At 39.7% G+C, this 26,645-nt stretch overlaps 1 protein-coding gene across 1 annotated transcript in view; it reads right to left on the reverse strand.

Moving 5' to 3' along the window:
• The window catches only part of KDM3B (lysine demethylase 3B), a 46,902-nt gene that overhangs the window by 15,921 nt on the left and 4,336 nt on the right, over positions 1 to 26,645 (reverse strand). Inside the window, exons 3-16 of the mRNA XM_040078405.1 lie at positions 24,547 to 24,660; positions 24,014 to 24,119; positions 22,436 to 22,560; positions 20,948 to 21,016; positions 19,440 to 20,027; positions 15,805 to 17,047; positions 15,246 to 15,447; positions 13,724 to 13,938; positions 12,521 to 12,673; positions 11,274 to 11,381; positions 6,797 to 6,924; positions 5,807 to 6,086; positions 4,558 to 4,814; positions 1,148 to 1,414 (exon numbers count right to left, since the gene is read on the reverse strand). Coding sequence (XP_039934339.1) covers positions 1,148 to 1,414; positions 4,558 to 4,814; positions 5,807 to 6,086; positions 6,797 to 6,924; positions 11,274 to 11,381; positions 12,521 to 12,673; positions 13,724 to 13,938; positions 15,246 to 15,447; positions 15,805 to 17,047; positions 19,440 to 20,027; positions 20,948 to 21,016; positions 22,436 to 22,560; positions 24,014 to 24,119; positions 24,547 to 24,660 — 3,855 coding nt within the window. The remainder of the gene's footprint in view (positions 1 to 1,147; positions 1,415 to 4,557; positions 4,815 to 5,806; positions 6,087 to 6,796; positions 6,925 to 11,273; positions 11,382 to 12,520; positions 12,674 to 13,723; positions 13,939 to 15,245; positions 15,448 to 15,804; positions 17,048 to 19,439; positions 20,028 to 20,947; positions 21,017 to 22,435; positions 22,561 to 24,013; positions 24,120 to 24,546; positions 24,661 to 26,645) is intronic.

Below are 26,645 nucleotides of genomic sequence, written 5' to 3' on the forward strand. Positions count from 1 at the left end.
AGAGTCCATAAGCAGTCTCTCAAGACTAATTACCTATCAAGAAGTCCACAGTCACAAGCAGCACCTTGGACATGGTGATTAACCAGCCTTATTCACAAAGAAACTGACAAGTACATTTTTTGTAGGCATTCCCGAGATATTTAGGATCCTCCCTAGGAGAGACAGCAGTATTTCTTGACAGACAATGTTGAGAAAATTATCAAAGTATACTAGCCAGAGACTAAGAAGCTCTTTGCAAAGAAAAGTGGATGATGGACACCATAGCACTGCAAAAGAATGATCTGAAATCCCTCGTAAATCAGAAAACTATAGCGTCACTATCGTATTAGGGACAGCCAAATAATGACACAAGACTCTAGGTCTTAAAAGGCTAAAAGAGAGCCCCATTTATTAAACATCACATCCTTTTACAAACGGTTCTGAGAGAACAGGACATGATTGGTCCTCAAACCAAAACCCCTCACCATCATTGGCTAATTAGGGAAAAATACCTTTTCTTAAACATCTTGCAAGTAAACAACTAGGAAAACAGCAGGTGCAAAAATTGTTTCGAATTCCTTCTCACAGCTCTCAGGCCACTGTGGGAAAGTTAGGTAACTTGCTTTCCAAAAGACTCTGCTGGCTGCCTCTCTGACCTGGCTATCAGCATCCACAATATAACAGGATGAAAAATTAAAAAAAATAAAAGGAGATTCCTATGCACCCCCAAAAAAGTCAGGACAGAAAGGTAACTGCACTTAGTGGGAAGCTGGCAATGAAGTTTCCAGTCAGACAAGCAAGGGTATGCTGCACAGTACCTTCCTTCGACTATTAGGAGCTGGCCAGAGGAATCGTGATCAGGAATGCAGCTGGTGGCACAACAGTCATCTTTGCAGTTCTCACAGCTATGTGCTAGTTGTGCTTGTGCCTAGGAAACTCAGAGAATGTGCAGCTCCACAGGACAGGCTACACTTAAATGAAAAGTTCTCTACCTCTGTCAAGAACAGCCTCTGAGTGCAAAGGAGATACATGCAGCCTGCTCCTCCACTCCATCTCAGTGTCTTGTGAACAACCACTAATAAGTATGGAATGTGACTGTTTTTACCAAGGTACACACTGCAATTTCAGGAGACTTATAAAAAACAAGGGTTGGATACTCATCACCTACCTGGCCTTGTTTCCAGCATTCCCTGAAGATCTTCCAGTTGTTTTTGTTGCTGGGATCATGAAGGCAAAGAAGTCTACCATCACACAGCCAAGAGTGGGAAGTGTGTGGATCCAGCACATTTAATCCCATTACCATTTCCTTCACCTCTCTCTGTGTGTCAGCTAAATTACTAGATCGTTTTACAGCATCAGACGTCTTCTTATTTTCTACCACAGATGCAATGATATGGTCCAAGAAGTTTGGCAGGCTGGCTTTACCTTTGACCCCCTAGAAGACATAAATCCGGAGGTAAGTTTAGTCTTGTGACTTTAGTCACAGACACCCTGCTACCAAAAAAACATGCACAGGAAACAAACTGGATCAGGGACAGATACGTATCCAAGTAAGAACCGAAATGGTTATGTCTCTGTTTTACAATGGTAGAAGTTAAAATAACCAAGGCTAGCTAACTAAAGGCTACCTAGAAAAAAACTATGCAGACATAAAATAGAAAACTTTAATGATCTAAATTCAGCTACTTTGATACTAAAAATAGTTCATATCTTTCCTGACTTCATTAATATCTCAACTCTATCTCCCCACTTTCCTCATCCCATTACTAAGAAAGTAAATTCAGCCTTGGGATGTGTAAGCTGCTGGATATGTGAACACTAAGTAAACACTGACAGAGAGAGGAGAAAGTGCTTCCTGCATGTCAATGGTACTGCTAGTAGACCAACACTGATTCTGGTTGCCATGCTCCTCAAGGGACATTTACAACTCAAGAGGTGTTTAAAATTCATAACAGCGTAGCAACACAATCTTAAATTTTGTTTTAACTTAAAAAATAAAAAGCCTGCCTGTAGGCCTTATTTACAACTAAAGACTTAAGACACTAAATATATTTCATATATTCAACAGAAGATAAACACTTACTGGATCTTTATTCACACATTTGTGGGAGGGGGCAGGGGTGTGACAGATTTCTGGTAGCAAAAACCTTTTCATTCAAGTGAAAAAAAAAATCATAACAAACCAATCAACACCATTCCCTCCCTCCTCCCAAAAATTCCCATCTTCTCAAAAACTTCAGTTCAATAAACAAGAAATCTACCATATAAAGAGCTATCAATCTAAAACATAACATTATTCATTACTGAATATATTAATTCAGTAAAAAATACTTATGGAATTGTAAAAGAGTCTAGGTCCAATATATGATCTAGAGATCATCTGGTGTAAATTTCTGTTGAAATTAGGTTTTGTTCCCTGGGCTGGGTCATGCCAAACTTTTAACTTCACAGGGAAGAAGATTAAGTCACTTCTCAGGGCAGCCTATTCCACTGTTTGAATGTAAAGGGAGAATTTTTTTCTTATATCTAGATAGAATTTCTCCTAAAGCAACTGGTATTGTCTCTTGCCCTGTTAACCATGCATCCTTATGAAAGGAGTACCTCCATACTCCCTACAACCACCTTTAAGATATGGTAAGATTCATCAGACCCCCAAAGTATTCTCTTCTCTAGGATGAAGAGAACTAGTTTCTAGAACCTTTTCAAATGTGTCAAGTTCTCCAACTCTTCAATCATTCTTTATAGCCCTTCACTGGATCCCATGCAATTTTTCACTGTCATTCTTCACCTAGGGAAATCATAACTGGAAACAGTGTTCCAGGCGTATCCCAACAGGGGCTGAATGAAATAACCACATTCCTTGATGTGCTCCGGTAGTATGCTTCCTAATACAGCCCAGGACTGTTTACCTTTGCAGCTACAGGTGTGCAGTGCTGGCCCAGGTGCAGCTTATTGTCCTCCAGGGCCCTGGGCTCCTTTAAGAGGCATTGCCCCACTGCTAGTCTGATTCCACTCTCTACAGCTGCTTGGAATTATGATAGTTTTCTGCAGCCCATCTTACCCAAATAAGACTAGATCATAACACCATCCACTTTGGATGGTCTTAAAAATGTACCATTACTCATTACAGCCTCTGACTCTCTAGAGGCTGTAAGATAGATAATATGCAGCTTAACTATTAAAGACAATGCTTATTATTCTTCACAACAGACTATCAATACTCTAGAAAGATCAAGATAATTCTCTCCACAGCAGCAGTCTTGCTTCTCTCAATCTGAGTAACACAACTGTTGTTTCTCAAATATGTTTTGTTCATTCTATATGAAGCATACAGACATTCAAGTGAGGAGGTGGACCAGAATTCTTCAGAAGTTCTTTAAATCTAAATTACTTAGTGAAGATCAGAAGTCAGGAAAGTGAAAAAATACATTACACAATAGATCTGATTAGATGTGGTGAGAGAAGGCACAGAGTTGCCAGGATAGGGACACAAGTTCAGACAGGCTATCCCAAGCCTTGAAGGAGTAAGTTGCTTTAAAACAAGCGACCACAATTTCTTCACCTGTACTCAGTGACGAGAGGCAAAAGTATTCTTGGATTCACTTTCCCGTAGCAGCATCATATTTTCATGTACAGTTACCATAGAACCATAGACTATGCTGAGTTGGAAGCGACCCATCAGCATCATTGAGTCCAACTCCTGGCCCTGCACAGGACACACCAAGAATCCCATCCTGTGCCTAAGCACGTTGTCCAAATCTGGCTACTCAACTGTCTGCTGGACATTTTGCCCAGAAGGATACTGAGACAGACATAATCAAAAATTTACTTCCAGAAAGATTACATTGACTGGCTTTCCTAGATGAATGAGGTAGCCTTGTCATAGAAGAGAATCACATTCAGTAAGGAAGACTTTCACCCACACGAAGCCATGCTGGCACTGACTGGTGACTGCATTGTACCCCAGATGTTTTCCAATATGTCCCAGAATAATCTTTTCCATAATTATACCGAACACTTAAGTGAGACTGACGTGCCTGTGGTTTACCAGGTAGCACTCTCCGCCCTTTTAGAAACTCATTGAGAGAGGATTTGCGATGACATCAGCAGCTCTCTGAAGATTCTCAGAGGCATCCCATCAGGCCCCATAGATTTGTAGAGATCCAGCTGGAGCAGCAGATCCCACCAAGTATACTCTAGCTCAAATGCCTTTTAAATATACATAAGGTTAAGAAACTGGTTTACTCTTAAGTTTTTGTCTTTTTCCTGTGGTATGCTCTTACAATATTTTTAAAGATATGAAATTTAAGGTGAGCTTTTGTAGGGATGCTGATTATCAACTAAACAATTGATAGGCTGTATTTAACCCTTTTTTTATCTCTTGAAAAGAATAGCCTCTCCTCAGCAGTAGTAAGCTAAAACTAAAAATCAGCATGAAAATTCTCTACAGATTTGTGGGGTGGTGAGTTTTGGTGAGGTATCACATTTGTTTCAACATTCAAGAGTAGAATACTATAAAAACATTTAGATGAAAATTCTTCCCTAGAACAGGTATTGAAGGAATACAAAATTATTTACCGTAGAAGCTGCAGAAAAGACTGGAGGAAAGGGAATTCCTGTGTCTGATGGGACCTGAGGAAGCTTTCCTGGCCCTGTGTGTAGCAGATCTCTGAGGCTGGAGCCTTCAGCTTTGTTGCTAGATGTCACTGGGCCCAACAAGAGGCTATTAAACAGCTTTGGGGTTAGCGGGGAAACCTTTGCACTGGAGTTGAAGGAATCTAATCCAAAGGCTGAATGGGATTCTTTATTAAGCACTGATCTCAGTGATCCTGATTCTGCAAGATAAATATAAACATTACAGGGAGGGGAGAAAAAAAAAAAAATCCCCAAGAGGCAAAGTTAAAACAATCACAAAGTTTTCTGAAATTGTTTGCTCTTGCATGAAATAGGATATTAACAGAATCTTGTGGTAATGGTAAATTATCACTGTAACAGTGATTGAGGCACCTCAGTGAGAATCAAAGACATCAGACACTTCACTTAGATTTTGCCCTTCATATGCTGCTAGGGTTTTGAATAGCACAATAGATCTGATCCAAAAAGATTTGACACGTGCAAACACAAAATGTTTAATTGATTCAAAACATTAATTTTTAATTAATTTTTAATTTAAAAACATTTCCCTGACTTTCAGAATTAATGTTTTGATATTAAATGTTTCAAATTTTAATGGTAGTCAAAATATTACAGTGACTAAGACCTGTAAAATTTGCACATGATTCACCAACATTTCACATCAACATGTAAAGTAGTCCCTCATAGACATATGGGCAGGGATAAATCCAGTGTTAGTCACGCTACCTCTGACATCTAGGACGTGTATTCACTCCAACTACTGAGTATTAAAGATGCTCTAAGCTTTCATCTAACTCTCCAACTGGACTCTAGTCTCAGTTCCTTGGAAATGCACTCTTCACATAGCATACAAAAGAGCTGTATTTACTCCAACATAAAGTGACAAAGCTGCATCTGAAAATAATTACTATCATTTTACACCAGGACATAAGCTTCTGAGAAAATAAATACACAAACTGGCACAGAAATAAACTGTGAGTGAAAAGATAGTATTGTCTGCAGCTGTATCATCTTTCCAGCTTTGTATTTTTCTAAGCCTGTAGAACAAAACTGGTTTTAAGAGGCACAGGAAGAAAACTTACCTTTTTCTTTTCTGTTTAGGACTAGACACTCTCACAAAGAATAGCAATCAAAGAGTATATTATAATTTATCTTTTAATTCCAACCCCAAGAGAACATTTCTTCTGCTCACCTTTTGTTTCCTCTTTTGCTTTTTGTGTTGCTAAATCTGCAAGCCAGTGTAAAGCTGATGATGGAGCTGCTTCTGGACAAAGTGGTCTGTTAGTCTTTACTTCCCCAGTGTTATTGGTTGGTAATGTCTCTGTCTTTGCAGATTCTTCTATCCTACTATCAGTTGCTTCCAATTTTGGTACAGTGTCCATATCTACTTGCCCCAGTCCTGCTGTCCCTGCTCCCGTGGAAAAGGTGTTCTCGTTTCCAGAGACTGATGCACTAGAATTTACAGCTGGAAGCTAAAACAAAAAAAATAAACAACCACTAAATGTTGAATAAAGGGAAGTTTTAACTTGGAGGATATTTTCGATATCCAATGCATTTGGTTTTGTCTGTTGTTTTTCTTTTTTCCTTTGCTATAAGCACACAGTAAAATTTATTTATGCGTAGGTAGCAGCAGAATACAGGAGCTTCTTATCTGTGTGTATTCACTTATGCACAGTGGTGTGAATTCTTACCATGTCATCTTTTAGTCATCCTTTAACGTAAGACCAATCTTTTTGATTTCTTTCCTTTTCTTTCTGTTTTTTTGTTGGTGGTTTTTTTTTCTTTATTTTTTTTTTTTAATTACAGGAAGATTTTTTTTTTTTTTTTGAGCTGATAGTTACAGAACTGCTCTAAATTCCTTCAGGAGCCACAAACAAAATAAAAGCACATGTTGCAAGCTACTCATAGCAGCTTGTTTTAAAATACAGCATCAATATGAATGGCTTCCTACCCAATTTCTGCATAACAGTATGAGCCCAAATAACCACTTGGCAGATAAGAGATGCAGTTCACGTCCCCAAAAAATGACCCAGAAGACTTTTGCTAAACGAAAACATTCAGAGTATATATGGAGAAAGTAAAATTCCTGTTTCACAATAGATTACCTTAAAGGATCTAAGATTTTAATAGATCTTAAAAATATAAATGTCAAACAAGGTAATTTCAGCTTCGAATTACATACCTGTGATATTCCATTAGTGACAGCTGGTCTCAGCACTGATTTGTTCTGTCTGTTAATACATGGACAATTGGCTTTAATACCCCATTTGCCTCGTGCTGCATGAACCATGTCTCCAATATTGTAAAGTGCTGTAAATAAAGTTAGGTCTTTAATATTACATGCAAAGAAATCTAAAAAAAAGGCCTAAACTACATCTTCAAAGGGGTGGGTTTTTCTTAGTATTACTTGCTGCAAAGTATCTTTAAGGTCACATGCTATATAACAAGACATTGTCTCTGAACAGTACAGCGTGGTGAATGGTGATAACACTACCTGCACAATGTCATTGAGAGGCTGTCAAACCTGACAAATCCTACAGATTATCATCTGCTTCTAATATTCCATGTAGGGTTCAACAATACTGCAATGAGGTGACTTTGAACCAGCACAAGAAGCTACACAACCCTTGAAGCAATGATGAAAGTACCTGGAGCACAGGTGTTCGCCTCTATCCTCCTGGTACCAAGACAGATGTAATGAACTGACCAGGTGAATACGTGGCAGTGTGGCTGGTGCCATACTCAGCAGTTTTGCCTTCTATGACCACGAATCTCCTTCTGAGAAGTCAGGTCTCTTGGGAGCAGATGGGATTAATCTGCCCAAGCAGAGCAAGAGAGCCTCTGCCAACAAGTTGACCAAACTTACATAGTGAACTTTAAAACTAGATTTAGTGGGGAAAGGAGATGCAGATTTGAGCAACAGACAAGAGCCAGGGGCCACTGATGTATTAGGAGGCAAGAGGGAAACAACCGTGAAATAACTCAAAGGATTTGGGCATGTTCTTGTCGAGAGGGGGTAAGGTTGATAGCCCAGCTGGAGGGCCTCTTCATACTAATGCATACAGCTTGTGTGATAAGCATGAGGAGCCAGAAGTCATTGTGCAACTGGAAAGCGACAATCTAATATTTATTGCTGAAAGGTGATAGAATGAATTGCAGAACTGATGCACTGTAGAGAGGTACTCTCCACGTAGAACACACTGACCACATAGAGCCATCTTTGAAAAACAGTGATGAACAGATTGAGAACTTATGGGTAAAAATGAGAGACCAAGCCAACAAAGAAAACCTCACTGCTGGGGTTTACTCCAGTCCACCCAGCCAAACGGGGCTTGTTGACAAAGTGTTTTTACTTCAACTACAGGAAGCATCATGCTCACATGATGATTCGGGAAATTCAATCACCTTGATGTCTGCTGGAAAAGCAACATAGCAAGTTGCAAGCAATCAAGGACAATTCTGGAGTGCTTTGAGGATAACTTAATCCATGACATAAAGAGATCAACCACAAGAGAAGCATTACTGGACCTGTTACTATACCACCATGAAAGAACTAATCAGACATGTCAAGACTGGTGGCACCCTGGGCTGCAGTGATCAGGCCCTGGTGGAATTCACAACTTTGAGGGATGTGGGCCAGATCAAGAGAACAGTCAGGACACTGAATTTTAGGAAAGCAGACTTTCACTTGCTTAAAGAATAAGTGTATGAGACACTTAGGGAATCTGTCCTCAGGGGCAAAGGAACAGAACAGAGCTTGCAGCTCTTTAAGAACATTTTTCTTGGAGTGTGAGGGCTCTCAATTCCACCATGTAAAAAAATCAAATAAGGAAGGCAGGGGAAGAACATGGGTCAAGAAGGACCTCCTGATCAAACGAAAATCTAAGAATGAAGTGCAGAGGCAGTAGAACCAGGGACAAATCATCCTGGATGCTGCCTGGATGTGCAGAGATGGCATCAGGAAATCTAAAGCACAGATGAAAATGGATTTGACAAGGGATGCAGAGAATAATAAGGGTTTCAACAGTTATCCTGGCCAGTAAAGGAAGATTAAAGAAAATGTATACAACACAAACCATCTGCACCAAATAAGATCTCTGAGCAAGTGACAGCTGACATGGAGAAAGCTGACAAACTCAGCTTTCAGTTGTATTCCCTCCTCCCACCTCTCTCAAGTCCCTGAACCTCAAAGCAGAAACTGGAGGAATAAAGTTCCTCCTCTTGTTGCAGAACCATAGAGAATCTCAAGCAGGAAGCGGATCAGGAGGATCACTAAGAACAACTCCCTGCTCCTCACATGACCACCTAACACTAAACCACATGACTAAGAGCATCATCCAGACACTCCTTGAACCTGACAGGCTTGCTGCCCTGAGCACTTCCTTGGAAAGTCTGTTCCGGTGCCCAACCATCCTCTCAGTGAAGCAGAGTCTGAACCTCCCCTCCCCTGATGCAGTTTCATTCCATTTCCTTGTGTCCTACTGCTGGTCACCAGAGAGAGGGGATCAGAACCTCCCCCTCTGCTGACTCCCTTAAGAAAGCTGTAGACTCTGATGGGGTCATCCCTCAGCCTTCTCTTCTCCAAGCTGAACAAAGCAAGTGGCCTCAGCTGCTCCTCCTAAGCCTTGTCCTTGACACCTTTCCCAATCTTTGTCACCCTACTCTGGACACACTCCTACAGTTTGATATCCTTCTTGTATTGAGGTGCCCAAAACTGCACAAAGTATTTGAGGTGGGGCTGCACCTGAGGAACTGGAACATATAAAAGTCCATCTGATAAGATGCATTCCAGGGTCCTGAGGGATTGAGCCGATATAATTGCCAAGTCATTCTCCATCATATTTGGAAAGTCTTGGCAGTCCCATGAAGTCCCCAGGGACTGGGAACAGGGAAACATCATGCCCATTTCTAAAATGGGTCAAAACGAGGACCCTGAGAATTATCATCAGCCTCACCACAGTATCCAGGTAAGATCATGTAGCAGATTGTCCTGGAAGGCATGCCAAAACATATGGAAGTCAGAGGAGATCAGAGACAGCCAGCATAGCTTCAGCAAGGGCAAATCACACTTGAATAACCTAGTGGCTTTCTTCAATGGCGAGACCGCATCATTAAACAATGAAACACAAATAGCTGAATTCTACCTATACTTCCGTAAGTCCTTCAATATAGTACCCCACAACGTTCTAGTCACTAAATCGGAGAGGTACAGTTTAATGAATAGACTATTCAGTGGGTAAGGAAGTGGCTGGATGATTGCATCCAAAAGAGTTACAGTCAATGTCTCTACGCCCAAATGGAGAACAGTAACAGAAGGTGTCCCTCAAAGGTCCTTACTGGGACCAATACTGTTTTGTGTCTTCATCAATGACATTGACTGTGAGACTGAGGACGCCCTCAGACTTGTGGACACACCAAACTGAGCAGCTGATTCTAGAGGGAAGGGACAGACACCCAGCATGACCTTGACAAGCTGAAGGAATAGGCCCATCCAAGCCTCATTAGGTGCAATAAGTCCAAGTGCAAGGTCCCACACCTGGTTTGGGACAGCCCCCAATATCAGTACAGAGTGGGGGAGTGAATGGATTGAGAACAGCCCTGCAGGAAAGGACTTGGATACACAGCTAGATGGAAAACTAGACATGAGTCAGTAAAATGCGCTTGCAGCCCAGAAAGCCACCCTGCACCCTGGGCTACATAAAAACAAGCATGGCCAGCAGGCTGAGAGGCGATTCTTCCCCTCTACCCCACCCCACCTCCCCACCCAATGTTCAACTCTGGGGTGCTCAGTACATGACAGACATGGACCTGTTCAAGCAGGTGCAGACAAGGCCATGAACATCTTGAGAGGGCTGGAACTCCTCTCCTATGAAGAAAGGCTGAGACAGTTGGTGTGGTTTGGCCTGGAGAAGGCTCTGTGGAGACCTTGTTTTGGTACGTCAGTGGGGATGATAAGCACAGAGAGTGACTTTTTACCAAGGCCTTTAGGAACAGGATATGGAACAATAGTTTTAAACTGAAAGAGGGTAGGTTTAGATTGAATATTAGGAAAAAAATATTCCCTGTGAGGGTGGTGAGGCACTGGCACAGACAGTCCAGAGAAGCTGTGCTTGCCCCATCCCTTCAAGTGTTCAAGGTCAGGTTGAACGGGGTTTGCAACAACCTGGTCTAGTGGAAGGTGGTCCCTGCCCTTGGCATGGGGGTTGGACTAGTTGATCTTTTAAGGTCCATAGAAACCCAAACCATGCTATGATTCTATGATTTTAGGACCAGTTACGTAAACAGTCAAGTAAATGGTCAGCATGGACCAATTACCTTCCCCCCCTGTCACCAGGAAAGAAAAAAGAAAACCACCAAACCATTTCCCAAAAAACCTCTTTCTTGCTAGTTGAACAAATTTACTTAAAATACAATTTAAAACAGCTGAGCACAACAAGTCAGCGCTAATACTAGAAGGATGTGCACTTCAAATCCACAGCTTGATCTTACTTGTGTTACCTTCCGCTTCAACCCTTCTGCTGCACCAAGTGGAAGTGCCCTCTAAATCGATGTTAGAACAGGTATCAGCTACAACATCACATATCTTTATACTTTTTCCACTTGCTTGCTCAGAATTAATACAAAATTTGCTATCTTTACTTTCGTGTTTCAAGCATTACCTGTACCAGGGATGATCTGTGTTGGCATGAGATTCTCTGGTTCATGAGACTGACCCTTTGCACACTTTAGCCATGAGAAAACTTCTTCATCACCAATCTCCTCTGTCTCTGGAATAAAGAAAAAAATCGATTTTGTACTAAAACTTTACAATACAGAATATTTGTGTATTTATTTTGTTTATTTAGATTCTTTACAGTCCAGGAAATTAACCTGGTGATCACAGAAATAAACTATAAATATAGACCACTAGGACTAGATATACAGCAACTTCTGTCTCTTTAGATTATACAGCTACCACAGTAATTTTCCCTCAGTCATCTATAGCAGCTTATTTTCAATCACCTAAATATCTTGGCTTCTAACCTCAGTTTTTAAAATATGATACTCTTGTTATCATAATGCTTTTCTAAGTTATCATAATGAATAGACAGCAGTATTCACACTTACCAACATCCAGTATTTTATACCTCTGGTCCATATAATAACATAACTGTCACTAATTAATCGTACTTAAGATTGTAATTTGTTTGCATCCATGCCACCAAAGCGGTCTCAATACAGTAAAGTACAAAAAACAAACAAACAAACAAACAACAAAAACCCCAAAAACAAACAAACAAAAAACCCCACCAAAAAAAACCCACAAAAAACAAAAAACAAGCAAACAACCCACAAAACCAACCAACAAACAAACAAAAACAACAACAAAAAAACAACAACACCAGCCAGGTATCTACTTTCTCATTCATGCTTTTATTTCTTAAAATTGAACGTCTTCCTGAATTACAAGTCCTGGTGTGTCACAGAATCAAAAAAAAGGAAAAAAAAGAAAAAAAAGGAAAAAAAAGAGAAAACTTTCCAATCCATCTCTTTATTAAAGACAGAATTTCTCTGCAGTGTCTGTTTACTAGTTCCCCTTACAACAATTCTGAACTGTTAAGATATTACTTGATTTTTGTTTTATACTTTCTGAGGGAAAGAACTATACAGTCAACTGTCTCAGTAGACAATCTATGCCTGCCGATGCTGTGATTTCAAGAACCACACCCTAAGCAAATATATAAAACGCAGGTACATAAGGAAACGAAGAATGGAACAGCAGCATGTAAGACAAGTTCCAAACATGCAGCCTTCCAAGCTGATACTCAGTAACCCTCCCACAAAACCTTCCATAACTTCCCAGAAACTATTCCCTGACTATAGTCAGGTCAAAGATAACAGTGGAGGAAAAATTCCCAGTACTCACCACTACGTGGACGGTTCTTCCTCAGCCGGTAACAGTCCAGACAGACCCCAAAACCACACTTCCGACAAACCCAATGAATATTGAAGAGTGTTGTCTCACATACATCACACATCTCCCTCACACCACGAACTGCTCGCTTCCATGCCACCTTCTCTATAGAGAGAAGGCACACTACGAATTACTGCTTTGACATTTTGCATTTCTCCCACCTAATCTGAAAATATCACAGCAACATTGCTAAATTCACAGCAACATGACCTGAAGGCAGAGTACAGAAACACATACTTTTTACATTCATAGCCCCATTCTTTGAGTTGCTAGTCCGGTGACACTATTAAAATTCCCATTTCTAAGAACTGGTAAGGTCTGGTATCAAAATGTACACTACGAGGAAAAGCAGCACCTTACAATGTTCTGTAATAGCTGAATTTAATGGAGCACTAATGGAACTCACAGCAAAATTACAAATCTTCTGCTAGCTTTATGAACAAGTGACTTAAATACATAAAACCATAAAGAATGTGTATTTAGTTTCACTAATCAGATCTCTGTCAACTATTCAGATTCTAAACCAACATATTTGCCAAGGAAGGGGCTCTCCAAATGGCTGCCCTTGTACATTCCAGAAACTAAAGGGAAAAAATCAGATAGTCAGCTATCCATGTGAAAAGCTAAACCGGCTACTTTTTTCTTTTTTTCTTTCCCCCCTGAAGTGGAAAGCTGGCAACTAATTGCTCAGCTAAGTTCTTGCAGGCTGAATTACAGTACTGCTCCCTCCCTGGAAAACCCTGAGCTTTTACATTATGTCCCTGGAGCATCATGTAAAAGGATAGGAATGTATCAGAAAATGTGTTCATTAAAGCATAGCTGGTCAGTGCGGTAGGTGCTCTGGCTTATTTCTATTTTCTTAGGAGCATGAGCCACCTTATTTCTGAATTTAGTTATTGAAAAAAATAATTTAATGCCTGGAAAAGTTACCATTAGCCTCCTTGGTGGTAATGTTGCACTGATCCAAAAGAAAGCCTCTAATGCTGGTCCCTCATTTACACCCCCAAGAGGTAAATATAAATATAGCCTCTCTTTGGAAGAGCCGGACAAGCATTTTAACAAGAAATTACATGACATTTTAAATTCTATTCCACTGTATTGTATATCCATTATACAGAAGGGGTGGAAAAAAAATATGACAAGAGCCCAACTTACGATGTGGCTCCACCATCATCATTGCCTCCTTCTCTGACATAACAAGCTGGCAGAACTGGTCCCCAACATTGGCCAGGATATATTTGGAAGTTTCTAGATCAATCCCCTCTGCAGGGGAGGAAGAAGGAATCCATAGGCTCATGGCATCAGGGTCACTTTGTTGAGGGTTCAAGAAACCTTCTACTCGTAGTATACCTTTCCGAGTAAATACCAGCCTGCAGGAAATGGGATGGAGTAATTGAGAAATTGCTCAACCGCCTTTAATTAACTTATAATGACATCTACACCAGAACATAAACCCAGAAAGAGGGGAAAAGACTTCAGCTAGAGTGCTATATTCTACAGACAGTACACCTATTATGCAAATCCCAGTAACATTAGAGAATAAGGCACACAAAGCTGTGGCTGCAACACCCATTAGAATGAATCCCAAGGTCCTAGCAAACATTGGTGGGAAATTCCACCTAAAAGAAATTGCTACAGCTTGCTAAATCCCACTTCTCTATCTTATTAATAGAAAGAGATGACAAAATTCAGTTTGACCTGCTGCATGACACTGCTTGCAAAATTCTGAATGGCTGTCATTCTCAATTTTAATTAATGAGAAAGTTTTTCCCAACTTCTGAGAAAACAGTACTTCAGTTCTGGCTAGGGCTGTCTGCACTCGGCAGCTCTTCTAACAGCTCATATTACGATGCGTGCAAAAATCCTTGTCACACTGGTCTCCACGTAGACGAATCACTACTGTTTTACCAGTAGCTGTTGACCCTCCTAATCCTTGTGTAGTAAAAGGTGTAAAAACGTATGACAGAACCCTAAACATCTCCGGTCAATATCAAAGGTAACTTCAATTTTAAGCAGAAGCCATCTTATCTTTAACCTCAAGCTAGATTAATTTTTAACAAGCTTAGGAAAAGAAGCAGCATGCTTACTGGATGGGTGACACATACTAAAAATTCACTTCATCCTTTACATACCAGAAAGTCAACTAACTACTCTTGGAAAAAGATGCATGAAGGAAGATGAAGAGAAACACAACTGGTCAAAGAAGTGTAAGACAGGTACGCAACATGGAGAGAACACAGACATAGTGCTCTAGTCCTAAAAATTAGTCCTGTACTCAACAGAATATGGTCAAACATTAGCCTCATGCTGGCGATGTTTAGTTGTTTGTTGAGTGGATTAAAATTTTACTTTTGTTCTGAATGCCTTATGAATGAGGGAGAGTTACTGCATAAAAATTGCTACCCAGAAGCAAATTTCTACCCAGTAAAGCAAATTCAATTTCCTGAGGCTGTACCTAGAGGCTCACTTAGTATCCTATAGCTTTAACTTTGAAAAGCAGCTCTTTCTAGACCAATGAGGGAATTCCTGTCAGGTGATGCAGGGAAATGCAAGACACTCAAAACCTTCATTATTGTACCCAAGCATATTTAATAAGTAAAACATAATTACTTTGTACTTGGACATGGGCCAAGCTCTGCACATAGACTAAATATGAAGAAAGGAAGAATTTGAGCACCTCCGGAAATGGAAGAAGCGACATGCCACAGTTGAGTCATCCTGCTCTTGCTCCTTGAATTTGCGGTACCGCTCCAGACGGCACTCCCGACACTTGTGCAGATGTGGAGCTACATTGATGCAAGAGCCATCCTGGAGAAAAGGCTCACCTGACTGCTTCAGCTTCCTCACCTTACTCATATCTTTCAGCACAGACTGGCCAACTGGGTAAGGCAAAGTAAAAGTAAAAATCTATTAGTTAACTGCAACAGCAAAAGGATACTGGCTCCAACAATCATCTTTTCAGAGATCTGTAAGTTCATACCCATTTAAAACCAGTAAGTCTGTTCAAGCCTGCAGCATACCACACTTCTGTCCTGACACACATGCTTAGATAAATGAACACCAAATTCACATATGAGAAGCATTAAGCTTCAGCCTTGTAAGCATCCTGTGAGCTGCCTACTGAGCAGGAATGAGGTTTACAACTGTGGTTAGTTTACGCAGTTCATTACACAGGAGATAACCCAGTATCCCACCTCCCTGTGCTTCCAAAACATCATCTGCATTCAAGTCATCACCTTTTAGGGGAGCTGTGCGGGGCCGGCCCTTTGGGGCTTGCTTCCCCTTTCCTTTACCCAGCAGTAATTCTGCATTGCGCTCCGCATTGTGGCTTAGCTTTGCCATCAAGTGGTCTGGGATACCCTTCATACAAGCCTTAGCCTGCAACTGGTCTTCAGAGTCACTCAAATCTGACAGATCACTATTTGTACTGGAGTCGGAGTCCTGTTTAGATGTTAAGCTCCGCTCATCTAGTGAGAACCTTTTCACAGCTTCAAAAGGGGCTTTCTTCTCCTGTGGAAACTCTGCCTGTGAAGAGAAAAAGGTAGGTGGATGTCTACCAAACACATTAGAAAAAGTTTTCAGAAGAGGATTGTCCTGCTGCCCAGGCCCAACAGCTGGTTTTTCTTCTGTTGGGCTGGAGGAAAGTGTGGGCATCTCGATAGGCTGTATCAGGCTGCTGTTTGGTGAGGTGGAACGGCCATTCCCTACAGTGGAAGGGCTTTGAATACCAGCAGCAGCTGTTGAACCAGAAGCACTGGAGATCTTTGAGGAGTCAGTTGTTATAAACAAGGTTTTCTTCTTAGCTGAAGAGTCCGTAGAGGTGAGTGATTCTGGCCAGCCAGAAGTGACCTTATGACCCACAGGTGTCGAGGGAGCACCAACCCCCGTCTGAGATGAAGATGCAAAGCCACTGAAAGGACTAAGTTCTACTTTCTCAGCAAATGCCAGGAAAGGGTTTGAGGGTTCCTCTCGTGATAGCTTTGGGGGCTGTAAAAATAGGTTTTCATGACTATCAGGGGGACGAGTATTCAACAGACTTCGTGAAAAGGCTGGAGTAAGGGTAGGCATAGATTCCACAGGCAGCTTCCGCTCTACAGAACTACCAGACTGGGCTCCTGGCTTACTGTCCACTGAAAGAATTTTACCTTTACAAGTCCCAGCACCCACACTCTCTGTACACTGCTTGAATGAGTCCCGACTAGAGACATCTTCAGTCAAGCTCTCTGAAATGACCGTGAAATAGTTACTGGAAGGAAGATTCTGGGACATGCACTGAAAAAACAAGTTCTTGGATGAATCAGAATCTTTCTGAGCCTCTTGTCCAGTACTACAGCCAAAAGGAAATCCAGAAGGTTTGGTTTCTGGAACCATCACTCCATTTGATTGGCTCCTTCCAGCCCCAAATACCAAGGACTGGGAAGCACTTGGGAGAGAGACTCCAAATACAGAAGAAGCAGCCAAAAGGGAACTTCGGGAATTCTGAAACAAAATTAATAAGCATTAGTCTATTATAAGATTGTTATTTGATTAAAGAATACTTAAATTCATCTCATTGTACCATTAGCATTCTGCTTACCCATTAGGACTAGAAATTTCCAGCAGACTTACTTACAACAAAGAAACTTCTTTAAAGATTCCTACCCACAAGCTATTGAAATTGAAGACACGCAGAGAAAACTAGTACTTAATGTCTTATCACATTTTAAAACAAATGTGAGGCACCAGACAGGTGAACTAATTCGTAGGAAAGAAAGCAAGTTAGTAAAACTGCTGGTAATTTGAATTCAAATCAACAAAAAGGGAGCTGTAATTGAAACTGCTTTTGAATACCCTCCAATCTTTCACCCTCCCCCAAGACCATTCTGATAAGCTTCACCTCCTTAAGTAGCACCCCTGAAATAATTAACTTAGTCTGCAAGTTAATTAAACTAAGCAAGCCCGCTAGCAGTTAGCGGACAAACCATTCCTGTTTCCTGCAAGCCACATTTGCTGACAGGTAGATAGATGCCTAGGATGTGGTTCCTTCCAGGGAATAACTCAGTAGAAGTTAAGCACAAAAGGCTTAATTTTTATGACCATTAAATACAGTAAAGTTTTGTGAATGGCAGATTTCTACTAGAACCATAGCTGTGATATGGAATATTCACTTGCTCTCTTCTCAATTGGTACTTATTCAGAGTTTCCAATTCTGACATTCCTACTGTAACTGATTATTTACTGTGACTAATTCCTCATAGAATCGTTTAGATCAGCTCTACTCCTTTTCTTTGAGTTTCCACTTAGAAATCTGCTCATCATTAACACAATTTTATTTCAAGGTCATGTTAAATACAACCACAGACTCCGAGCAACACAACCTACTGGTCACTAGTGTTCCTGCATACCTACTCCACTGCATACTAATACTTAGCTTGTTCCTCATTACCAATCTCCAGCTGTAATAACTTTCATAACCTATTAACAGTTCTTCTAGATATCAGAATTTCAGATATTTCTATTATGAGATAAAAATAATTTTAGAAAACCGAGTTCTAATAGTTTTTTAAAGAATATGAATTTGAATGGAAACCAAGGTTGTGAAGTCATCTCAAGGACCAAGTCACACTATAATACAGTAGACAGTCTGAAACAGCAACATATGTGAACTATCTACAACACTTACTGATTTATGTCAGGTTCCCTCCTCAAAAAAGATAGTTTGAATAGACTAGTGGTCTGTCTGCCAACTCTGAAGCCAAATAATTAATGTTTTTAAAAAGTGATGCGGCGTTGGAGAGAGGGAAAGAAGGAGAGGTGGTACCAAAATTTCTCAGTACAATTATGCAACCTGTACTTGCTTTCAACTCTGAATTTATTTATTTTTGGGGGGTGAGGGATAGGAGAGCTCATATTACATCATATTATGCTCATTATGCAACACTCCTGTTTTCAACAATTCTATTTCTCCTTTACACCTTACCATCTAGGAATCTTTATCCCAATATAAACATCTAACCTTTCCACCTTTTCCATTATCTAACACAATCAATGCCTTTAACTTCCCGGCAATCACACTGGACTCTCCTAATGCACCTCCCATTTTCTTTCTTCACTTTTTTTACACAGTAGATGGCAAGATTCTTTATTTCTGTTGTGCTTACTGAAGTGGGTTTCATTTTTGTTTTGTTTTTACAAACCTTCATTTATTTAAGAAGTCTTCTATTTTGTTTTTAACAGGGTTCCCCTTCTATTTTTCCACTCCTTCCCTTGTAAACAAAGGCATAACTAAAAAGTCTTCAAGCTGCTTCCAGACTGAGCTCTCATCCCAAATATTTTAATTATTTCTTTACTTTTAGTCCTAGATAATATACAATGCAACTGGCTCATTTTTATACTATATAAATAATACAACTCTCACACACAAGACAGGCATCTGTTAAAGGTCCTCTAAATGTGGGCTCATTGTTCTTCTGGTTTTGAGGGTTTTTTTTTTTTAAGTAATTTGAATGTTCAACTCAGTGCACATTTTCATGCAGATTTGTTTATATAAAGGCAAGAGATTTTAAGCAGGTTATCTTTTGTATGACACAACAAAATCAATTAAGTGCAGTGCTTAGGGTTATTTTAAAGCTCTGTTTCTCAGACTAAGGCTGAATAAGTGTAAGAGTGCTACACAGTTAACTCTTACTCCTTCACAAATTATCTTACTTTTCTTTTGAGTAATTTCTTAGGTCAGATAACAAGTTTTCTTTGGGAGGAGACAGACAGACTCATGAGAGAAAAAGTAGTCTTTTCAACTCCATGAACACACATTTTAACAGTAGTATGTTGCAGAGCATCTGTTGCAAACATGTAACTCCTTCTAGAACATGTTGGATCAGGAGCTACTCACCTCTCCCTGGGCTTGTGATCGGACTGTTTTCAGTTTCTCCTGTCCCGTAACAGCTGGCAAACTGGTATCAGAGATTCTCACAGTTGTCGGAGTCAAAGCAGTTGTATTTGTAGCAATTGCAGTTGCAGAAGTCACCGTGCCTTGGCCAACCTGTTCCAGTGATTTTCCTGCCTCTTTACATCCAGATCCAACTAGTAACGGTTGTCCAGCCACAGAAGAAAATGGAGTGAAGGGCAATGGTGTGTCACCACCAACTGGCTCGTCTTGGACTACTAGTGTTCGGCCATTCTCTTTGGTGTAAGTAGCAAAACGAATACTGCGATTAATCTGAGGAATAAATGAAGGCAACTGCTTGGCCCTTGGATCCAGTCCTGTTTCACTACTGGAGACTCTTTTCCAGGGACCTCTGCTTGCCTCACCTCCATCACTTCCATTGCTATCTGCCTCACCCTTCTCCTTTAGCTTCTTCGTTGCAGGATCACAACCAGGATCTGATACATTTTTCCTCCTCCTTCCATCCTTTCCCTCCAGACTTTCTTTCTTCTTTTTCCCTTTAGATGATGATTTAGCCGCTTTTAGGCCACCTCCCTATAATAGACGAAGACATGCAATCGCTCAACAGGACAATCCAGATATCCAGATAACCACACAAAGAACTTTTTTCTGTTAGAACAGAATATATTACACTGCTCTGAAGTTTAGGAACACTTTATCACAAATTGAGACATCTAAAGAGAGATGCTATATGAGCACAGAACACAAGCATTAAGTGCAGTCTTGTCTTTTTTGCACTAGAAAAAGATCTGCACAAGAAATTCTTTAGCTGAACTACCTTGCTGCAGCATGAACCACATCCTGGCAAATTTTGAGAAATATGCAATACTCAACAAGGCTCTTCATAATGTATGAATACCATCTGCACACTAATTTTTGCTCCAAGTATAAAACCCATGACTCTTTTGAAGGGCACGCTGTTTGTCCACTACACAAAGCTTACAGTATTGGACTGCAGGAGATAGCTTGCCCTTTAGCCTAGGGTAAAAATTCAGATTCAAATGCTATCTCAAGTGAAGCAGTGAAATGCCACAAACATACAAGCCTGCTTACAAGGCAGAGCAGTCAGATGGCAATTTTTAGAAATACCTTAAAAGGTCTGTGAAGCAGTATAGAGTGATCCTGTTAGAGAAAGGCAGCAACACTACACCTTAAAATGGAATACAACCACCGCAGTTATACTGCTACTGATCCCCACTCTAAGATCCACATTAAACTTGTTAAACAGACCTGAACAAAATGAGAAGATTGTTTCTAAAGAAAGCTATGACCATCAAAATGGTAAAGAAAATTTTCCTGTTCTGACTTTAAGATGAAAATTATTAAAATTATCCAAAGTCCACAGTCAACACTGCATAATTTTTTAGTCCTTTCCAGATTTTACTTAGATAACATCAAAAATTTTACCAAATTTCACACTGTATATAGAAGACCTGAATAAACTGCTGTACTACCTCACTTGGAGAAGCGTTATCCATCACCACATGAATCAGTCGAGGATCCACCGACTTTATGTCGCCACTCTAATTTTTATACAGATTGATAATGAGGAAGTAGGAGAAAGAGAAGCAGAGGTTAATTTTTAATTCAAAGTATACAGAATCAACAGAAGAGACCTAAATACACAGTTACTGTGCAGGCCCTCTCCCATTTACCTTTTCTTACTATCTCACTTCCTTAGTAATACTACAGCCTTCTAAATTCACCTTCTATCCTTTTGCTCCTTCTCTATTTCAAAAACTTTCAGATTTGATTCCTACCACTGTTTCCTTGTATATTTGTTCTACTGAGCATTTCTAAAGGCATTCATTGCATTAAAACACAGTTCTTGAATTTGATTTAACATTGTTACATGCATGTTCACTTCACCAGACGTAGAAAGGACTACTGGAAGAAGTACATCAGTTTAGCCTAAGTATCTTCATTAGTGTCTCCCCAAAAGGAGCAACATCCAATCTCTGTAACTGGTCTTGGAGGTTACTTTTTATTTCACAATAAGTACACAGGAAGCTGGGTGCTTTCGAGCACGTATCTGCTGAATGCACATAATTCCACAATTCCTGTGCCTCTCCAAAGTACTATGCTGATTCACATAGTATACTTTTTTCCCTCTGTGCCAGCAATAGCAGTAGTCAGAGTGCAGGATTACTGCTCATTCAGTGCATTCAATCTACACATGGAAGAGGTTACACGGGCAGTGAGCATGAGACACAGGATAGAACCTGAAAACCAAGACGAGTGATGCTGCTACACAGCACCATGGACCCGTTCCTAGTTGTTCCTGAAAAAGGAGCAGGCCACTGGCAAGACTGAACTACCTGTGAGACTGCACAGAAGCAAATAATAAAACCCAGAAATTCTAGCAGTGCAGATTCTCTGTGTTGTACATAGGTTTACTGATAGGAACAGGGCAAAAGTAAATAGTCTGATCTAAAATACATAAATCAAATTTATTTATACTTATTTATTTATTTATACTTATATAAATAAATATATTTATTTATATTCATCTGCTTTGCTACAATGTTTAAAACCACTTGTACAGTCTGTCAGATGGAAACCAAAAGAAGGCATAGGAAGATCACAGTGTAAGAGATCCAGAAGGTAGTTGGTAGTTTTCTATGCATCAGAACATCACCCCTTCTCGAGAGAGGTAATTCCAAAAAATTCTGAAATTTTTTTACAGCGCTCATTTCCAGTGAAACTCTCACAGCCTTTTTTTGTTTTGTTTTGTTTTTAAATAGAAGCGGTTTGGGTGACAGAATTTATTCTGGAAAGTTATTGTAACAGGAAAAAATATGTGAAATGCAACACAAATAATTACTCATCTTTTAAAGAAAAAACAACCCAAAATAACAAGTTTTGGCAAAGCTGCCATTCTCCACATACAGATATTGAGGAATGGTATTTACGAACACCAAAGCATCGCTTCGTATTTTTACCTCAGTCACAGACACCTCCATGAGACGAGTTATTGGGTCTTGGTGGCTCACAACACCAGAGAGCCAGCTATTTTCATCCTCTGGTTGATAAACTTTAACTCTTTGGCCCTGGACACTATAAGGACCTGGAAAAGAAGGACTTTAAGTGCCTTTTCAAAACAAGCTGTGTGTCATACTAGTTAAGAGTCATACAATAAAATAGTACTGCGTGCTTAATTAGGGCTTGAAGTGTCATCCTCCAGGCAGAAAGAAATTAAAACACATGGGCTTCTGCTGCAAATCCTGTGTAACCAGGCATTTTATTCTAAAAAGTCAATATGACCTCATTGTTGTAACTCAAAGCTATTGTGAAGACAAAATGAATACAGTTTACACATAAAAAAAAAAACCAAACATGAAAGACCAAAATTAACTCACTCCTTTGACAAAAATCAAGCTACATGGGGGCTCCTTGCTAACTAAATTCTTTTGCTTTCTAACCTACAGGTTAATTAAGCAGCATCAATCCAGTGAACAGTCCTGGTATTCTGACTTAGTCCAGACGTGTCAAATCCCAGATGGAAAGCCATGCGTTTCAGAGTAGAAACATGTATTTGGATATCCAACATCTCTAAACCAACCAGTTTTAGCTCTTTCACACAGATAAAAGATCATCTACAGAAAGGTCTCCTCTCACCCTGCCCTTGTCCCCCACATCAGCATGCTGAGCTTTCCTCCTATCCTAAGTCCAGACAAAACCTCTGCTAATCTTGGATCATCAAAATCCACATGAACAACCTGTATGTGACACAGCCAGAATTTGGAACTTTAGAAGAAGGCTTCAAAGTGGACAATTCTTAGGCTACCTGCTCATGTAAGAAGTATTGTCCTCAGAATTTCTATGAATGCACATTTTATTTGACCAAAAGGTATCAAATTCCCATTAAGAATTACATCGTCCTTCAAATATAAGACAGTGGTCTATCTCTAGGGTGTCCCTGGCACATGAACTCTGGACAGCAATTATTTTAGCACTTGACCAAGATGACCCAAATCTGACAACAGAAGCCACAATCAGGCTTAACCCTAATACACCATCCAGACAACAGATAAGATATTAACTCTATGCTGACCAGGCACATTGACACATATATTCAACTTAAACAACTGATGTATTAATCATCAAAATGTCAAAAACTGAACTGCCGTTACAAGGAAATTTTCTGACGATCAGCAGCTACAAAGGAACTTCACTTCTAAATTTCCAGTTACAGAACAGAACCATGGAAAAGGACCAACACTTTAAAAATTCAAAACTAAAACTTAAAATAGGGAAGTTGTACATACATGGACATTGTCCCACTTTAACTACACCTTAAGTGACTATCCCCAGTAGACATCTCTGGCTGTATCTCAGCAACTGCCTACCTGTATCTGAGAAAAAATAATGTTACTCTGTAAAAAACTTGAAAAATACAGAAAATTGACCTTACAAATGAAACAGTAACAGATACTATTACTAACCTCATTCACAAATTCCAGCATAATCTTACAACTGTTGCACAAGGAAGTAACTCTGAGACAGAAAACACATCTCACCTCTACTAAATATCTCCTGAAGCTTCTGGTCGCTGATCAGGGCATTGACAGATTCCCTTAGTGAAGGCTGCTCCTGCAGAATCTGATTTTGACTCTCTGTTCCCATCTGCCAAAAACAAACAGTTTTAACAAAGTACAATCTTCTAGGTTAATAATAACAATTTTTACAATACAGCTCTTCTTGGTCAGAGATTGACAAACAAGAAAAAAAAGCAAAATTAAGAAAAATATTACTGAACATGCCAGGAGGAATAAAAGAAGTAACTAGGCAAAAGCTGTTGCGACACTTCCACTGTAATTATCAGCTACACAATGACAGCTAGCTCTCCAATCGAACAATGTAGAGAGCATCAGTACTTTTGCGTGCAAATGGTAAGGACCTGGAAATGCACGGAAACAAACAAATATGTGACAGGGCAGTGAAAGGAGAAAGATGGGTATGCTGGCAGAACAGTAAAAAAAAAGCCCAAAACTAATGTGACAAGCACAGCACAAGGCTAAACTTACATTTCATCTCAACACAGTTCAAATACCTGAAATAAACGTAATCCACTGGCATCAGACAGGAAACGTAAATGTCTGTCCAGAAGAAACTCCACTGGGACCACAGAGCCTAACCCCAGCTTATCTACTAGAGGAGTGAAGGTCTTTGATGAACAACAAAAAACAGAAGTTACCAAAATGACTGAGAACACATACAGGCCAATAACAGTTGATTTCACATGCTATATAGATTTTAAAGAATTAAAACTTTTTATTTCTCAACTTGTACCAGCTAGTGCTTGAGTTTTAAAGAAATATTTATTGAAATATTAGTCACTATGTCTAAGCTAATAATTCTTGCATTACAAACAGGAATTACAGACAACTGGATCCACTCTTTCATTCAATATTAAAGCAGAAATCAAGATATTTGTGTGTGTGATATTTGGTTTTTCATAGGCAATCACCTTCTGATGCTCAGGTAAAAAAAAAAAAAAGCTTTGGTCAATAGTTCAAACTATCTAACATATTTCAGATATAGCCTCATGAAAGGATGGTTTTATTCTTCTACAGAAGTTAGCTGTAAGGAAGTTACACACTTATTATTAAATGAGAGCATTTTTGGCTAGTATTTTGTGAAAAACTGAAGTTCACAGCAAGTGTACTATTGATGTTCAAGATGCAGAGCAAATCACTAAAAACACCTAGTGAATTCAGAAACCTTGTAATAGGTAGAACCAGACAACCTTATAACATAACTTGCTGATGGAAGAGGAAGCTGCCAATTAGAGTCTTTGAAATGTGTTATTTGTCTCATACTTACACTTACATGATTTTAACACAAGTATTCATGACATTTTTCCCTTAAAGCTCTCATCAAGTTTGTTTACACTCCATTGTCCCATACACAACGGTATAAATATAAAAAATTATTTTCTCAGTTTATGCAAAACTATCTCCTGAAAGCAAACAGGACTACAAAAGAGAGACAATGAAGAATGAAAACACATTCATAAGTGATATATCTTAAACAAACAAACAAAAAAACCCAAAAATCCCAACAAAACCCATCATCCCCCACACTCCTGAAACATACCATCCCCTTTGTAATGCTAAGTAGCTGGTTTCCCATTACAAATATGTACTCTGGGGCTTTGACTAACTCCAATCTGGATTCCCATGCAGTTATCTGGGTAGGCCTGTAATACCTAGAGAAAGCTTCAATGCCCATGTGGCTACCCAGAGTACAGAGGATAGAAACATTTTTTCAGCAAGCCTACAGATAAAGCTTGAGTTGTAGTGGAAATAGTCTGCAATCATTACACAGTCAGCATGCAGACTATGGTAACAGCCCCAAATCACTCAGATTTTGACAGATTTGGAAATCAACTGAAAGATGCTGATCTTGTGTAAAAGCAGTTCCCCAGATGAAACTAACTGGAGTTCATTCCTGGAGACAAGCTGGAAATACAATGAAATGATAACTTCGCCTACGGAAAAAAAAACTCTCTACAGAGTCTCTGCTGTAAAGGCCTGGTTTTCTTCTGCCTTAAGCGAAGTGCAATAAAGAAATCCTCAGAGAAAGATGCAGTGATGAACTTGCTGCTATGAGCCCAAGTGCCCATTTAAAGTACTAAACTCAGATTCTACCAAGGCACACGATCCTTGATAGGAAAACACGTTTCAGTGTACCCATGCACAAAATGTATTAAAAAGCAGAGAGGAGGATACCAAGCAGTCCAAGGACTGTGGGAGGAGAAAAAAAACATAAGAAGGGGCAAATAATAAAGAAAATAAATGGGACAAAAGAAATTAAAATGAGGGAAGGATTCTCACATAAAATGATCTTTTCTCCTCACAAGCCACTAAGAGAAGAAATATACTAGGAATTCTCTTCACTATATACTAGTCATCGGGATGTTTGCAGAATGGGTATCTTCAGATACGCTAGCCAAAATATACTGGCTTTGTTTTCAAGCGTCATGACACATAACTGCCATGTAAATAGCAATATGGTTAACCACATCAAGAAACATGAGAAAATTTTACATGTCGTGTTATTTAATGCTGACAACAAAACTGAAATAAAATGTTTAGATTAGGAGTGGCCAGTTTATGTCAGACACAGCACACAGTCTATTCTCTTTCC

Source organism: Hirundo rustica, chromosome 14 (assembly GCF_015227805.2).
Source record: "Hirundo rustica isolate bHirRus1 chromosome 14, bHirRus1.pri.v3, whole genome shotgun sequence".
Taxonomy (NCBI): domain Eukaryota; kingdom Metazoa; phylum Chordata; class Aves; order Passeriformes; family Hirundinidae; genus Hirundo; species Hirundo rustica.